Source organism: Pseudophryne corroboree, chromosome 3 (assembly GCF_028390025.1).
Source record: "Pseudophryne corroboree isolate aPseCor3 chromosome 3, aPseCor3.hap2, whole genome shotgun sequence".
In the NCBI taxonomy this organism is placed as follows: Eukaryota; Metazoa; Chordata; class Amphibia; order Anura; family Myobatrachidae; genus Pseudophryne; species Pseudophryne corroboree.
In genome coordinates, this window is record NC_086446.1 from 376,716,068 (window position 1) to 376,733,551 (window position 17,484).

The following is a 17,484-nucleotide window of genomic DNA, read 5'->3' on the forward strand; positions in this document are numbered from 1 at the left end:
TTCATTCTGCATTCTCTGTGAATAAAAGAATGTGGTGGTAAAGTGATATATTAAGAAGATAGTTTGCTTTTATTGTCAGCATGTATAGGAACATGGCTGAAACAAGGCACAACAAATTTCTAGTAGCTTAAAGCAGCCCATTGTTGGTTCACTCCTGTAGATGTTCTGTCAGCACTGCCTTGAGAAATACAGTAAAATATTATCCTCCTGCGCACAGTCACGATTATTAAAATGGGATTCGTAATGCATACTAAATGCTAACAATCATTAATTCAAATGTGAATACACTTTTTTGACTTTTGTAAAAAAAAAATTTGCTAATTAAGTCCGTTGCACAGTCCATGTCTCAGTCAGAGAAATCTGAGAGCCTATTTAAAGTTTGAGAAGATATATTTATTACCTCCAAAGAATTGTGTGCATTTAGTAAATCTATAGGAATTGTGACTACCTCCTGAAGTCATATAGACAATGGCAGTTCTAAAGTAGTTTGTGGTCATTTGGAAAGTATTGATGGACACTGTATAGAGAGCCTGTGTACATTGTAATGTTCCTCCAGGTGCAGTCCTTCATGACCTTTCCTCTTTCCCACCTCTCCATCTGAACATTCTCTGGCTCTCTTCCCCCTGTGGTGAGAGGGCAAGCTCTAGAGACCTCTTGCTTCCACACTTTCCCCTCCCTGATGAAGCCTTTTACTCCTGCTAGCCACCTCCACCCTCTCACCTCGTGATCGCTGCCTAACCAACCGTGTTTCTTTTTTACAGCATAATACTCCTGGACTTGTTGTGGTGATGGTAAACTTAGCCGTGGTAATTGAAACTTTCTGTTAAGACTGACTGTCATCAGTGCACCAATGTTAGGCTTCCTCTCTTTCTGTTCTGTCGTAGAGTTCATATATTGCTTGGACCGTCCTTTCTTCCTCTGTCTCTTTCCATGCACACGTATCTGATCCTCGTCCATTAAAAGGCATATGTTGATGGGGGCATTTTTATTTTTTTATTTTATGTTTTCATTAAAATAAATAAATTGCAGCCTGCCCTCCCCATTCTTGACCTATCCTCTTCCTCCCTTCTCCCTTCCGTTTTCTCAACGTTAGTCGGAGACATCTGGAAAATTAAAAATGATGAATGATTCTGCAAAATTTCTAACCCTGTTCATATGTGAATATTGATTATTATATTTGTGCCACACGATTGAATACTAGTATTTACAATAAGTGGGTAATGATAGGATGCAGGCTGTGGCTCGGAAGAGGAAAAGGACTTAAGGTGTTTGGAAAGCAGGCTTGCAAATTTAATCCATTACCAAAAATATAAGGGATAAAAAAGGACTACTGCGCATGCTTATTATGGCAAGCCAGCAACTGTATATAGATGGTGATGGGATGCATACAATGACTCTTGAAGGAAATGTTCAGCTTTATTTGATTTTTAATATTATTAGAGTGTGGGTTAAGTTTATTAATGTGAATCCCCTAAACCTCCTTCCTTGCTAATCTTAAATAGGATAATTTAATGCCCCCCTGGTCATGCATTTATTCAGAATTGTACAAAGGAAAATTTAAAGTTGGGAGTAAAAGAATTCCAATATGTAATCAGCTGGTGTAATTGGTTTTCTAGTTGTACACACTATACACAAGTATAAATATTGTATAAACAATATGCCCTTTAAGTTAATAAAACTAATGTTTTAATGTGTTCTAAATATCTTTAGAACTGCAACCCTGTCACTTTCACCAGAGCATATATACAGATCAAAGAGAAAAGGCCTGAAGTTCCTGAAACCTTGAGAAACAAAAGTTCTTCTGTTCATCCCTGTTATCTGTATGTTGATAAGGTGACATCATTTATTGTGGAACCTGCTTTCCATTTATTCTGGTTGTTGCTGCATGTTGCTCCAGGCTGTCATGTGAAGATAATAGAAGCGCGTGTTGTCATATAAAAATAAAATAAAATTAAAAAAACTTAAGCCACACTCCCCCGATGTTAAAATGAAATGAAAGCTGATCATCCCCTTATCAATTGTTCCTGTATTTGTTCACTTATTGCAGACATTTGGTTTACAGAAATTGATTTCTGGTAAGATAATGAATGTTATATTATAGAAAAGCCTGCAACCTCCATCTGAAAATGGTATTGCACAAGAAACCATTTTCAGACTTGATATACTCTTCAGTCCTTTCCGTTGTGGTGTGGCGACTGCTTTTTTTTATATCATACCATTGGGCTTCAAAAGGACTATTCATTCCCATGCTCTAATATCTTTTCAGTCTTGTATGTAATACCCCATACCAAGCATTGGCCATACAAAGTGCATCTATCGGGCTTAAATACAAAATATATTGTGAACAATCCACTTTGTTTATTTAAGACTTCAGTTCAAGGCCTACTTCATTCCTGAAACCTGCCTTTATTAGTATCCCTAATCATTGTTTATAGAAAACTGAGGGGTTTTAAACCATAAATCGATTTAGTACATTTTTAGTTGTGTCCTGCCAGCATTGCCTATTTGACAGCCAGTGGCAAGGGCTATTGAGTTATAATATTTTTTTTGCTTTTGTGGTGCAGTTCACTTACTTTGTCCACTTTAAATTAACACCATTCATTTTATTCACATTGTACTGGTTTCATATTAGCTGGGACAGTGCTTTAAGTTGTAGTAGAGAAGTTCGTGGCCATTAACGTCAATGTTTACTGTAAGCACTAACAATTGTATATGTGCAGATTGCACTTTATTTGCTGTGTGCCCTCTGGAGCCCAGCGTTTTATGGAAAACACCTTGCTGACCTTAAATACCCATTCAAAATAAAAGTAATCTATAGACATAGCTATTTTACAGTTTGGCTCAGTGTTTAGATCTCTTATTTCTCTAACGTCCTAGTGGATGCTGGGGACTCCGTAAGGACCATGGGGAATAGACGGGCTCCGCAGGAGACAGGGCACTCTAAGAAAAATTAGGTCTACTGGTGTGCACTGGCTCCTTCCTCTATGTCCCTCCTCCAGACCTCAGTTAGAATCTGTGCCCGGACAGAGCTGGGTGCACTTTAGTGAGCTCTCCTGAGCTTGCTAATAAGAAAGTATTTTGTTAGGTTTTTTATTTTCACAGAGATCTGCTGGCAACAGACTCTCTGCTACGTGGGACTGAGGGGAAAGAAGCAAACCTACTAACTGCGGATAGGTCGTGCTTCTTAGGCTACTGGACACCATTAGCTCCAGAGGAATCGAACACAGGAACTCACCCTTGGTCGTCCGATCCCGGAGCCGCGCCGCCGTCCCCCTCGCAGAGCCAGAAGGCAGAAGCCGGCGAGAGAAGCAAGAAGACTTCAAAATCGGCGGCAGAAGACTCCTGTCTTCATATGAGGTAGCGCACAGCACTGCAGCTGTGCGCCATTGCTCCCACATTAAACCCCCACACTCCGGTCACTGTAGGGTGCAGGGCGAAGGGGGGGCGCCCTGGGCAGCAATTGAGTACCTCCTGGCATAATAGAGCATATATACAGCTGGGCACTGTATATATGCATGAGCCCCTGCCATTATTTTTACACAAAATCGCGGGACAGAAGCCCGCCGCTGAGGGGGCGGGGCTTCTTCCTCAGCACTCACCAGCGCCATTTTCTCTCCACAGCTCCGCTGAGAGGAAGCTCCCCAGGCTCTCCCCTGCAGAATCACTGTAGAAAGAGGGTAAAAAGAGAGGGGGGGGGCACATAAATTTAGCGCAAAATCACTAATACAGCAGCTACTGGGTAAACACTAAGTTACTGTGTAATTCCTGGGTTATATAGCGCTGGGGTGTGTGCTGGCATACTCTCTCTCTGTCTCTCCAAAAGGCCTTATGGGGGGGTCTTTCCTCAAATAGAGCATCCCCTGTGTGTGTGGTGTGTCGGTACGATTGTGTCGACATGTTTGACGAGGAAGGCTATGTGGAAGCAGAGCAGGTGCAGATGAATGTGGGGTCGCCGCCGACGGCGCCGACACCTGATTGGATGGATATGTGGAAGGTGTTAAATGATAATGTAAACTCCTTGCATAAAAGGTTGGATAAAGCTGAAGCCTTGGGACAGTCAGGGTCTCTACCCATGCCTGATCCTACAGCGCAGAGGCCGTCAGGGTCTCAGAAGCGCCCACTATCCCAGATTGTTGACACAGATATCGACACGGATTCTGACTCGTGTCGATGGCGATGATGCAAAGTTGCAGCCTAAAATGGCTAAAGCCATCCGCTACATGATTATAGCAATGAAGGATGTATTGCACATTTCAGAGGTAAACCCTGTCCCTGACAAGAGGGTTTATATGTTTGGGGAAAAAAGGCAAGAAGTGACTTTTCCCCCTTCACATGAGTTAAATGAGTTATGTGAAAAAGCTTGGGATTCTCCTGATAGGAAAGTGCAGATTTCCAAACGGTTACTTATGGCGTATCCTTTCCCGCCAATGGACAGGTTATGCTGGGAATCCTCCCCTAGGGTAGACAAAGCTTTGACACGCTTATCTAAGAAGGTGGCCCTGCCGTCACAGGATACGGCCTCCCTAAAGGATCCTGTGGATAGGAAGCAGGAAGGTATCCTGAAGTCCGTTTATACACATTCAGGTACCCTACTGAGGCCGGCAATTGCGTCGGCCTGGATGTGTAGTGCTGTAGCAGCATGGACAGATACCCTGTCTGAGGAACTTGATACCTTGGACAAGGATACTATATTACTGACCCTGGGGCATATAAAAGACGCTGTCCTATATATGAGGGATGCCCAGAAAGACATTTGCCTACTGGGCTCTAGAATAAATGCAATGTCAATTTCTGCCAGAAGGGTCCTGTGGACTCGGCAATGGACAGGTGATGCCGACTCAAAAAAGCACATGGAGGTTTTACCTTTATAAGGGTGAGGAATTATTTGGGGACGGTCTCTCGGACCTAGTTTCCACAGCTACGGCTGGGAAGTCAAATTTTTTGCCATATATTCCCTCACAACCTAAGAAGGCACCGTATTACCAAATGCAGTCCTTTCGATCGCAAAGAGGCAAGAAAGTCCGAGGTGCGTCTTTTCTTGCCAGAGGCAGGGGTAGAGGAAAGAAGCTGCACAATACAGCTAGTTCCCATGAACAGAAGTCCTCCCCGGCTTCCACTAAATCCACCGCATGACGCTGGGGCTCCACAGGTGGAGCCAGGAGCGGTGGGGGCGCGTCTCCGAAATTTCAGCCACCAGTGGGTTCGCTCACAGGTGGATCCCTGGGCTATACAGATTGTGTCTCAGGGATACAAGCTGGAATTCGAAATGATGCCCCCTCACCATTACCTCAAATCGGCCCTGCCAGCTTCCCCCATAGAAAGGGAAGTAGTGTTAGCGGCAATTCACAAATTATATCTCCAGCAGGTGGTGGTACAGGTTCCCCTCCCTCAACAGGGAAGGGGTTACTATTCTACAATGTTTGTGGTTCCGAAACCGGATGGTTCGGTCAGACCCATATTGAATTTAAAATCCCTGAACATTAACCTGAAAAGGTTCAAGTTCAGGATGGAATCGCTCAGGGCAGTTATTGCGAGCTTGGAAGAGGGGGATTTTATGGTGTCTCTGGACATAAAGGATGCTTACCTGCATGTCCCCATTTATCCACCTCATCAGGAGTACCTCAGATTTGTGGTACAGGACTATCATTACCAATTCCAGACGTTGCCGTTTGGTTGTCCACGGCACCGAGAATATTTACCAAGGTAATGGCGGAAATGATGGTGCTCCTGCGAAAGCAAGTAGTCACAATTATCCCATACTTGGACGATCTCCTCATAAAGGCGAGGTCCAGAGAGCAGTTGCTGATCAGCGTAGCACACTCTCGGGAGGTGTTACTACAGCACGGCTGGATTCTGAATATTCCAAAGTCGCAGCTGATTCCTACGACGAGACTGCCCTTCCTGGGCATGATTCTGGACACAGACCAGAAGAAGGTGTTTCTCCCGGAGGAGAAGGCCCAGGTGCTCGTGACTCTGGTCAGAGACCTCTTAAAACTAAAACGGGTGTCGGTGCATCAATGCACGCGAGTCCTGGGAAAGATGGTGGCGTCATACGAAGCCATTCCCTTCGGCAGGTTCCATGCGAGGACCTTTCAGTGGGATCTGTTGGACAAGTGGTCCGAAATCGCATCTTCAGATGCATCGGCTGATCACCCTATCCCCCAGGGCCAGGGTGTCTCTCCTGTGGTGGCTGCAGAGTGCTCACCTTCTCGAGGGCCGCAGGTTCGGCATTCAGGACTGGATCCTGGTGACCACGGATGCAAGCCTCCGAGGGTGGGGGGCAGTCACTCAGGGAAGAAACTTCCAGGGGCTGTGGTCCAGTCAGGAGACTTGTCTGCACATCAATATCCTGGAACTAAGGGCCATATACAACGCCCTGAGTCAAGCGGAGCCTCTGCTTCGCAACCAACCGGTGCTGATTCAGTCAGACAACATCACCGCAGTGGCTCATGTAAACTGCCAGGGCGGCAGAAGAAGCAGGGTGGCGATGGCTGGGCGGAGAATCACGTGCAAGCACTGTCAGCAGTGTTCATTCCGGGAGTGGACAACTGGGAAGCAGACTTCCTCAGCAGGCACGACCTCCACCCGGGAGAGTGGGGACTTCATCAAGAAGTCTTCACACAGATTACAAATCGATGGGAACTGCCACAGGTGGACATGATGGCATCCCGCCTCAACAAAAAGCTACAAAGGTATTGCGCCAGGTCAAGAGACCCTCAGGCGATAGCTGTGGACGCTCTAGTGACACCGTGGGTGTTCCAGTCGGTTTATGTGTTTCCACCTCTTCCTCTCATACCCAAGGTGCTGAGAATCGTAAGAAAAAGAGGAGTGAGAACAATACTCATTGTTCAAGATTGGCCAAGAAGGACTTGGTATCCGGAACTGCAAGAAATGCTCACAGAGGACCCATGGCCTCTGCCTCTCAGACAGGATGTGTTGCAACAGGGGCCCTGTCTGTTCCAAGACTTACCGCGGCTGCGTTTGACGGCATGGCGGTTGAACGCCGGATCCTAGCAGAGAAAGGCATTCCGGATGAAGTTATTCCTACGCTGATAAAGGCTAGGAAAGACGTGACAGCAAAACATTATCACCGTATATGGCGAAAATATGTTGCTTGGTGTGAGGCCAGGAATGCCCCTACAGAGGAATTCCAGCTGGGCCGTTTCCTTCACTTCCTACAGTCGGGAGTGACTATGGGCTTAAAATTAGGGTCCATCAAGGTCCAGATTTCGTCCCTATCCATTTTCTTTCAAAAGGAACTGGCTTCTCTTCCTGAAGTTCAGACGTTTGTAAAGGGAGTGCTGCATATTCAGCCCCCTTTTGTGCCACCAGTGGCACCTTGGGATCTTAACATGGTGTTGAGTTTCCTGAAAGCTCACTGGTTTGAGCCACTTAAGACCGTGGAGTTAAAATATCTCACGTGGAAAGTGGTCATGCTATTGGCCTTAGCTTCGGCTCGGCGTGTGTCAGAATTGGCGGCTTTGTCATATAAAAGCCCCTATCTGGTTTTCCATATGGACAGGGCAGAATTACGTACTCGTCCGCAATTTCTGCCGAAGGTGGTGTCATCTTTTCATTTGAACCAACCTATTGTGGTGCATGCGGCTACTCGTGACTTGGAGGATTCCAAGTTACTAGATGTAGTCAGGGCTTTGAAGATTTATGTAGCCAGGACGGCTGGAGTCAGGAAAACTGAGTCGCTGTTTATCCTGTATGCATCCAACAAGCTGGGTGCTCCTGCTTCAAAGCAGACTATTGCTCGCTGGATCTGTAACACGATTCAGCAGGCGCATTCTACGGCAGGATTGCCGTTACCAAAATCGGTTAAGGCCCATTCCACTAGGAAGGTGGGCTCATCTTGGGCGGGGCGGCTGCCCGAGGGGTCTCGGCACTACAGCTGTGCCGAGCAGCTACTTGGTCGTGTTCAAACACTTTTGCAAAGTTCTACAAGTTTGATACCCTGGCTGAGGATGACCTTGTGTTTGCTCATTCGGTGCTGCAGAGTCATCCGCACTCTCCCGCCCGTTTGGGAGCTTTGGTATAATCCCCATGGTCCTTACGGAGTCCCCAGCATCCACTAGGACGTTAGAGAAAATAAGATTTTACTCACAGGTAAATCTATTTCTTGTAGTCCGTAGTGGATGCTGGGCGCCCGTCCCAAGTGCGGACTTCTTCTGCAATACTTGTGTATAGTTATTGCTTAAATAAGGGTTATGTTATGTTTGCATCAGGTTGTCTGATGCTCTGTTATTGTTCATACTGTTAACTAGGTAAGTTTATCACAAGTTATACGGTGTGATTGGTGTGGCTGGTATGAGTCTTACCCTGGATTCCAAAATCCTTTCCTTGTAATGTCAGCTCTTCCGGGCACAGTTTCCTTAACTGAGGTCTGGAGGAGGGACATAGAGGGAGGAGCCAGTGCACACCAGTAGTACTAATTCTTTCTTAGAGTGCCCTGTCTCCTGCAGAGCCCGTCTATTCCCCATGGTCCTTACGGAGTCCCCAGCATCCACTATGGACTACGAGAAATAGATTTACCGGTGAGTAAAATCTTATTTTTTCAATATCTTTCTTTGTGCAGTAAATGAATAGAACTAGACCAGTAATTGTTTTCTGGAATGCCTCTAAATGGATGTTTCCTGTCTAGTGTTGGATAACCATAATTGCCCGTGTGTTTTACTACTTCACATGTCTGCATGGCGAGGATACATGTAGGTATACTGCAGCACTGCACCATAGAAGTTGGGGAATGCCCTCTGGACACAGGCTATTATTATTCCAATATGTTGATCATTGCTCTGGGGTGCTAAGTAGAACTGGAGCTTTAACAATTGGCTACAATAAGAAGCCCAATGGTATAATGTTCAGGTGTGTGCGCCACATACATGCCAGGTAGCTGGGCAACCTCATATTAACATGGTTTTTTTACTCAAGGTGAGTTACATGAAGGTAAGTTCCCCTTCCCTCTCTGTGCCCTGTGGACTTACATCTCATTGTGATGTTACCTAATTTGGTATCTGCACTAGTCTGAGATCAGCCGCGGTAGTGCATTGCCTGTCCGCTCCTTCTTAGACTTGTTCCCACTCCTTCTACATTCCCAACCCTGCTTTGGCTGGTTCTGAGTGGACTTCAGATACTCCTTAAAGCGAAACACACAAAAAAAAATTAATCTGCTGCTAGTTTGATTTAGTTGAGTCAATTCTTTATTTGCATCTAGTCTTTTTCACAGCTTACTGAGCATGCCGTGAGCTGATTAGATGGGTATAAGGTCAGGGGTACAGCAGCTGTCAAAGGTGTTCTTTTATTATTTTTTTGTATCCGTTACATATTCCCCTTAATGATTAACTTTTAACGGATATATTTTAAATGTTAGAGGATTTTGTAATGCCTGTAGAGCCGTGTTAATCCAGTAGGGCAGCATGGAAAATATGGTAAAGGAAAAGTCATCCGTAGCTTGAACTGGGGTCCGTCATGGTTGCTGAAGGGTTAAGCTGTGAGAATGACTCCTGTTTTGTCCACTGTAGCTTTCTGGTCTCTGCACTTCAAGGCAAAATTTTCTAACCACCCAAACTCATTGTGTAAGTTTATTCCGTTCCCTTAGTCTCCCATTACTAATCTCTGGTCATTACTGTTTTTATCCAGGCAGGACAGATCCAATACCAATCGTGGTCAAATATGATGTCATGGGAATGGGACGTATGGAAATGGAGGTGAGATATGTAGCCACTAATAATAACCTGTTTTATTAAATTGCTAATAGGATTACACATACTGTACCTTATTAGCATGAAATGTTAAAATTAAAAAACGTCCTAAAATACTGCATATCACACCCACATGCCTCAACCTGCCAAATCAACAGATGTGCCCCATCATACTAAACCCAGGCAGCCAATGATTCATGAATTCCAGGGTTTCTTCCTCTCTATAAGTGCATATTAAGAGACAGTAATGGGGTTTCCACATGCAGAAGATCCGGCTACAGCTCTTCTGTGCTCCCTACATTAATTTTATCCAGCAAAGCAGCAGTGCCGTTTCCAGTGGCAGCTAAAATTAACAACCTTAAACACAATAGTACTAGAAGTACTCATGCAGCGCTAGAAAATTAATGAATCTATGCAGACAGGTGGAAAGGATCAATCGTTCCTCGTGTCACACACAGCTCTGTGTGAGTCTTAAAGCTGAGCTCCCTAAAGGGATGATTTTTACAGAGAGCACTTACCTTTGACAAAGCTGCCCCCTGAAGACAGCGAAACGCGTAAGAACCTACTTGTTGGACACTGGGACATATATTATCCAGGATCATTTGGACGGTGGACCCTTAAAGAAACTTGGAACCATTCCTCCACAACCATCCTACTGCTAATGGAGTACTAACCCATTCCCCTTCAACTGATGTGCTGAGATCTTCATTTGCTGAGATACCATCAGGGAAGCTTGCATTTGTACCTTCAGGATTGGTAATTATTTGTGGAGTCATACATCTTTAATGGTTAAAGGGAAATTGAAGTCCACCAACCACTGGATATGTCCTGTTGCTGATTCCATTTGGCTTTTTAAACGAGCCATGGTTTTTTAACTGTTCTCCGTGTGCATTGGTGCTTATTAATTGTCACCCTGGGCATTATTTTACCCATTTTTTATTCTATATTAAATTGTTGATTGATCCTTTCCACCTGTCTGCATAGATTCATTCATTTTCTAGCGCTGTATGAGTACTTCTAGTACTATTGTGTTTTGTGTTTAGTTTGGAGTGACTGTCCAAGGTTTTACAGCTGCTTAGGAGAACCAGCTCTATCAAGCGCGTGGCACACCCACTCTTTTGAGTGAGGAGAGGTTTATTTGGTTATAAAATTAACAACCTTGCCTGATTAACCGTTTTTGGTTTTCGCCCATGCATTAAGAGTGATAAGTCTGAGTATTTCAGTTAAAGTTGAAACCACTTTAATCCTGTATGATAGGCTGGCCTTGTGCCTATAATAAATACTTCTGAGACCTGCATACTTCAAAAGTGTGGAAATATGAACATGCTGAAACATGTTCTTCACACACCTGAAGAACAATTATAAAAAGGAGATCATGTTTGTGTAATGCATCGATAAAGCAGCAAACCCAGAGGGGGCAATTCAGATGTTTTTTGGGGTAACCAACATAATGTGTTGTCTGAGCAATTCAATTGTTGCTCTGATCGGGCACCCATTGCTTTGTATGTGCCCAAATAGACTGTGTTTAGCCGTGAATATTGGCTAATTCAGTCTAAAGTTCTGGTTAAGGTGCCCAAACTCTCATTTGGATGCCTAAACCACGGACTTTGCACACATTTCTTCTTGCACCTCAGGAAGCTGCGAGAAGTAGTGTCACCTACAGCAGTGGTAGCTGCGGCGGAATACAATTGAATCGCCCCCAGAAAGTCTTTAACCTTGTTTATTTGCTGCACTGCATTTCACTTAAATGTACTGATGAGTACAAACCTTTAAACAGGCAGCTATTTTGTGATTGAATCAAATCATAAGAGTGCCTGTTAATCTACTGGGAACTTCTCTCTTATATCCCTGTTACACTGCCAACCGTGGTCCAGCCCAGGTCACTGAACACTGGTTGTGTTACAGCTGCTGGAAACCCCATTTACACCACAGGCTGGACCTGGGTTATTGCTGCGGCTTTCCTCTGGTGGTGCTTGGAGATGACATCATCTCTAAGCACCAGTGAGACAGCTTTCCATAGGCTTGAAGTGGGTTTACACTGCCCTGTTACCCAGTTCCAAACCTGCCCGCTACCCATGTTGGATGTGACTTGGCAATAACCCAGCTAATTGCGGCGGTGTAAAAAGAGTATTCGTGTTCTTGGGGGGTGGATAGCTGCTTCTACAAAATGGCTGCGTCCATTGTGTAGACAACAAGTGCATGTTAATCAGGCAATCTCACTTAAGGGTCAGTGTTTGCTGAATATACATTTCTCTGACGTCCTAAGTGGATGCTGGGACTCCGTAAGGACCATGGGGATTAGCGGCTCCGCAGGAGACTGGGCACAACTAAAGAAAGCTTTAGGACTACCTGGTGTGCACTGGCTCCTCCCACTAAGACCCTCCTCCAGACCTCAGTTAGATTCTTGTGCCCGGCTGAGCTGGATGCACACTAGGGGCTCTCCTGAGCTCCTAGAAAGAAAGTATATTTAGGTTTTTTATTTTACAGTGAGATCTGCTGGCAACAGACTCACTGCAGCGAGGGACTAAGGGGAGAAGAAGCGAACCTACCTAACAGGTGGTAGTTTGGGCTTCTTAGGCTACTGGACACCATTAGCTCCAGAGGGATCGACCGCAGGACCCGACCTTGGTGTTTGTTCCCGGAGCCGCGCCGCCGTCCCCCTTACAGAGCCAGAAGCATGAAGAGTCCGGAAAATCGGCGGCAGAAGACTTCGGTCTTCACCAAGGTAGCGCACAGCACTGCAGCTGTGCGCCATTGCTCCTCATGTACCCCTCACACTCCGGTCACTGATGGGTGCAGGGCGCTGGGGGGGGGCGCCCTGAGGGCAATATAAGACACCTTGGCTGGCAAATCATCACAATATATAGTCCCAGGGCTATATATGTGATAAATTACCCCTGCCAGAATCCATAAAAAAGCGGGAGAAAAGTCAGCCGAAAAAGGGGCGGGGCTTCTCCCTCAGCACACTGGCGCCATTTTTTCTTCACAGTGCAGCTGGAAGACAGCTCCCCAGGCTCTCCCCTGTAGTTTTCAGGCTCAAAGGGTTAAAAAGAGAGGGGGGGCACTAAATTTAGGCGCAATATATGTATACAAGCAGCTATTGGGGGAAAAAATCACTCAGTTATAGTGTTAATCCCTGCATTATATAGCGCTCTGGTGTGTGCTGGCATACTCTCTCTCTGTCTCCCCAAAGGACTTTGTGGGGTCCTGTCCTCAGTCAGAGCATTCCCTGTGTGTGTGTGCGGTGTGTCGGTACGGCTGTGTCGACAATGTTGGATGAGGAAGGTTACGCGGAGGCGGAGCAGAGGCCGATAAATGGGATGTCACCCCCTGTGGGGCCGACACCAGAGTGGATGGATAGGTGGAAGGTATTAACCGACAATGTCAACTCCTTACATAAAAGGCTGGATGACGTAACAGCTGTGGGACAGCCGGCTTCTCATCCCGCGCCTGCCCAGGCGTCTCAAAGGCCATCAGGGGCTCAAAAAACGCCCGTTACCTCAGATGGCAGACACAGATGTCGACACGGAGTCTGACTCCAGTGTCGACGAGGTTGAGACATATACACAATCCACTAAGAACATCCGTTACATGATCTCGGCAATGAAAAATGTGTTACGCATTTCTGACATGAACCCAAGTACCACATAAAAGGGGTTTTATTTTTGGGGAGAAAAAGCAGCCAGTGTTTTGTTCCCCCATCAGATGAATGAATGAAGTGTGTAAAGACGCGTGGGTTCCCCCGATAAGAAACTGGTAATTTCTAAAAAGTTACTGATGGCGTACCCTTTCCCGCCAGAGGATAGGTCACGTTGGGAGATATCCCTTAGGGTGGATAAGGCGCTCACATGTTTGTCAAAAAAGGTGGCACTGCCGTCTTAGGATACGGCCACCTTGAAGGAGCCTGCAGGAGGCTATCCTGAAGTCTGTATATGCACACTCGGGTTTATATACTGAGACCTGCAATTGCCTCAGCATAAATAGTGCTGCTGCAGCGTGGTCTGATACCCTGTCAGATAATACTCTAAGACCGGGAGAATATTTTGCTAACATAGAGCATATTAAAGACGTCGTCTTATATATAAAGGATGCACAGAGGGATATTTGCCGGCTGGCATCCAGAATTAATGCAATGTCCATTCTGCCAGGAGGGTATTAGAAACCCGGCAGTGGACAGGTGATGCTGCCTGTAAAAGGCACATGGAGATTCTGCCTTATAAGGGTGAGGAATTGTTTGGGGATGGTCTCTGGGACCTCGTATCCACAGCAAAAGCTGGGAAGAAAAATTTTTACCTCAGGTTTTTTCACAGCCTAAGAAAGCACCGTATTTTCAGGTACAGTCCTTTCGGCTTCAGAAAAGCAAGCGGGTCAAAGGCGCTTCCTTTCTACACAGAGACAAGGGAAGATGGAAAAAGCTACACCAGCAGCCAGTTCCCAGGATCAAAAATCTTCCCCCGCCTCCTCTGAGTCCACCGCATGACGCTGGGGCTCCACAGGTGGAGACAGGTGCGGTAGGGGCGCGTCTCGGGAACTTCAGGGACCAGTGGGCTTGCCCACAGGTGGATCCCTAGGTTCTGCAAATAGTATCACAGGGATACAGGCTGGAGTTCGAGGCGACTCCCCCTCGCCGTTACCTCACATCAGCCTTGCCTGCTGCCCTCGGAGAAAGGTAGTACTGGCGGCAATTCACAAGCTGTACTTCCAGCAGGTGAAATCAAGGTACCCCTCCTTCAACAAGGCCGGGGTTACTATTCCAAAATGTTGTGGTACCGAAACCAGACGGTTCGGTAAGACCCATTCTAAAATTGAAAGCCTTGAACACTTATATACGAAGGTTCAAGTTCAAAATGGAATCGCTTAGGGCGATTATTGCAAGCCTGGAGAATTTCATGGTATCACTGGACATCAAGGATGCTTACCTGCATGTCCCTATTTACCCTCTTCACCAGGAGTACCAAATTGTGGTACAGGATTGTCATTACCAATTCCAGACGTTGCCGTTGGTCTGTCCCCGGCACCGAGGTATTTACCAAGGTAATGGCCGAAATAATTATCCCGTACTTGGACGATCTCCTTATAAAGGCGAGGTCCAGGGAGCAGTTGTTCGTCGGAGTAGCACTATCTCGGGAAGTGCTACAACAGCACGGCTGGATTCTGAATAGTCCAAAGTCGCAGCTGGTTCCTACGACGCGTCTACTGTTCCTGGGTATGGTTCTGGACACAAAACAGGATAAAAAGGGTTTCTCCCGGAGGAGAAGTCCAAGGAGTTGTCGTCTCTAGACAGAGACCTCCTAATACGTATACAGGTGTCGGTGCATCCATGCACGCGAGCCCTGGGAAAGATGGTAGCTTCTTACGAAGAAATTCCATTCGCAAGGTCCCATGCAAGGATTTTCCAGTGGGATCTGTTGGACAAGTGGTCCGGGTCGCATCTTCAGATGCATCGGCGGATAACCCTGTCTCCAAGGGCCAGGGTGTCGCTGTTGTGGTGGCTGCAGAGTGCTCATCTTCTAGGGGGCCGCAGATTCGGCATACAGGACTGGGTCCTGGTGACCACGGATGCCAGCCTTCGAGGCTGGGGGGCAGTCACACAGGGAAGAAACTTCCAAGGCTATGGAAAAGTCAGGAGACTTCCCTATACATAAATATTCTGGAACTAAGGGCCATTTACAATGCCCTAAGTCAGGCTAGACCCCTGCTTCAACACCAGCCGGTGCTGATCCAGTCAGCCAACATCACGGCGGTCGCTCATGTAAACCGACAGGGCGGCACAAGAAGCAGGAATGCGATGGCAGAAGCCACAAGGATTCTCCGATGGGCGGAAAATCATGTGTTAACACTGTCAGCAGTGTTCATTCCCGGAGTGGACAACTGAGAAGCAGACTCTCTCAGAAGACACGACCTCCCCTCGGGAGAGTGGGGACTTCATCCAGAAGTCTTCCAAATGATTGTACACCGTTGGGAAAGGCCACAGGTGGACATGATGGCGACCCGCCTCAACTAAAAGCTACAAAGATATTGCGCCAGGTCAAGGACCCTCAGGCGATAGCTGTGGACGCTCTGGTAACACCGTGGGTGTACCAGTCGGTGTATGTGTTCCCTTCTCTGCCTCTCTTACCCAGGGTAATGAGAATAATAAGAAGGAGAGGAGTAAGAACTATACTCATTGTTCCGGGTTGGCCAAGAAGAGCTTGGTAACCATAACTCCAAGAAATGATCTCAGAGGACCCATGACCTCTGCCGCTCAGACAGGACCTGCTGCAGCAGGTGGCCTGTCTGTTCCAAGACGTACCGCGGCTGCGTTTGACGGCATGGCGGTTGAACGCCGGATCCTGAAGGAAAAGGGAATTCCGGAGGAAGTTATCCCTACGCTATTTAAAGCTAGGAAAGAAGTGAACGCAAACCATTATCACCGCATATGGCGGAAATATGTTGCGTACTGTGAGGCCAGGAAGGCCCCAAAGGAGAAATTTCAGCTAGGTCGATTTCTGCACTTCCTACAGTCAGAGGTGACTATGGGCCTAAAATTGGGTTCCATTAAGGTCCAGATTTCGGCTCTATCGATTTTCTTCCAAAATTGAACTGGCTTCACTGCCTGAAGTTCAGACTTTTGTTAAGGGAGTGCTGCATAGTCAGCCCCCGTTTGTGCCTCCAGTGGCACCGTGGGATCTCAACGTGGTGTTGGATTTCCTGAAGTCGCATTGGGTTGAGCCACTTAAATCCGTGGAGCTATAATACCTCACGTGGAAAGTGGTCATTCTGTGGGCCTTGGCGTCGGCCAGGCGTGTATCAGAATTGGCGGCTTTGTCATACAATAGCCCTTATCTGTATTTTATATGGATAAGGCGGAATTGAGGACTCGTTCCCAATTCCTTCCTAAGGTGGTATCAGTTTTTCATGTGAACCAACCTATTGTGGTGCCTGCGGCTACTTGGGACTTGGAGGATTCCAAGTTACTGGACGTAGTCAGGGCCCTGAAAAGTATATGTTTCCAGGACAGCTGGAGTCAGGAAAACTGACTCGCTATTTCTCCTGTATGCACCCAACAAGCTGGGTGCTCCTGCTTCTAAGCAGACGATTGCTCGCTGGATCTGTAGCACGATTCAACTTGCACATTCTGCGGCTGGACTGCCGCACCCTAAATCTGTAAAAGCCCATTCCACGAGGAAAGTGGGCTCTTCTTGGGCGGCTGCCCGAGGGGTCTCGGCTTTACTACTTTGCCGAGCTGTTACTTGGTCGGGTTCAAACATTTTTGTAAGAGTCTACAAGTTTGATACCCTGGCTGAGGAGGACCTAGAGTTTGCTCATTCGGTGCTGCAGAGTCATCCGCACTCTCCCGCCCGTTTGGGAGCTTTGGTATAATCCCCATGGTCCTTACGGAGTCCCAGCATCCACTTAGGACGTCAGAGAAAATAAGATTTTACTCACCGGTAAATCCTATTTCTCGTAGTCCGTAGTGGATGCTGGGCGCCCATCCCAAGTGCGGATTGTCTGCAATACTTGTTTATAGTTATTGTCTAACTAAAGGGTTATTGTTGAGCCATCTGTTGAGAGGCTCAGTTATATTTCATACTGTTAACTGGGTATAGTATCACGAGTTATACGGTGTGATTGGTGTGGCTGGTATGAGTCTTACCCGGGATTCAAAATCCTTCCTTATTGTGTCAGCTCTTCCGGGCACAGTATCCTAACTGAGGTCTGGAGGAGGGTCATAGTGGGAGGAGCCAGTGCACACCAGGTAGTCCTAAAGCTTTCTTTAGTTGTGCCCAGTCTCCTGCGG

At 46.7% G+C, this 17,484-nt stretch overlaps 1 protein-coding gene across 7 annotated transcripts in view; it reads left to right on the forward strand.

The window, feature by feature from the left end:
• GPATCH8 (G-patch domain containing 8) overlaps positions 1 to 17,484 on the forward strand; it is a 145,081-nt gene that overhangs the window by 61,003 nt on the left and 66,594 nt on the right. For 3 of the 7 annotated variants that reach the window (XM_063959951.1, XM_063959955.1, XM_063959956.1), the window contains exons 1-2: positions 756 to 806; positions 9,643 to 9,710. In XM_063959951.1, coding sequence (XP_063816021.1) covers positions 9,684 to 9,710 — 27 coding nt within the window. In that variant the 5' untranslated portion in view covers positions 756 to 806; positions 9,643 to 9,683. Of the gene's footprint in view, positions 1 to 755; positions 807 to 1,755; positions 1,834 to 9,642; positions 9,711 to 17,484 lie in introns of those variants that run through there. The other 4 variants (XM_063959957.1, XM_063959954.1, XM_063959959.1 and 1 more) reach the window with 2 other exon arrangements.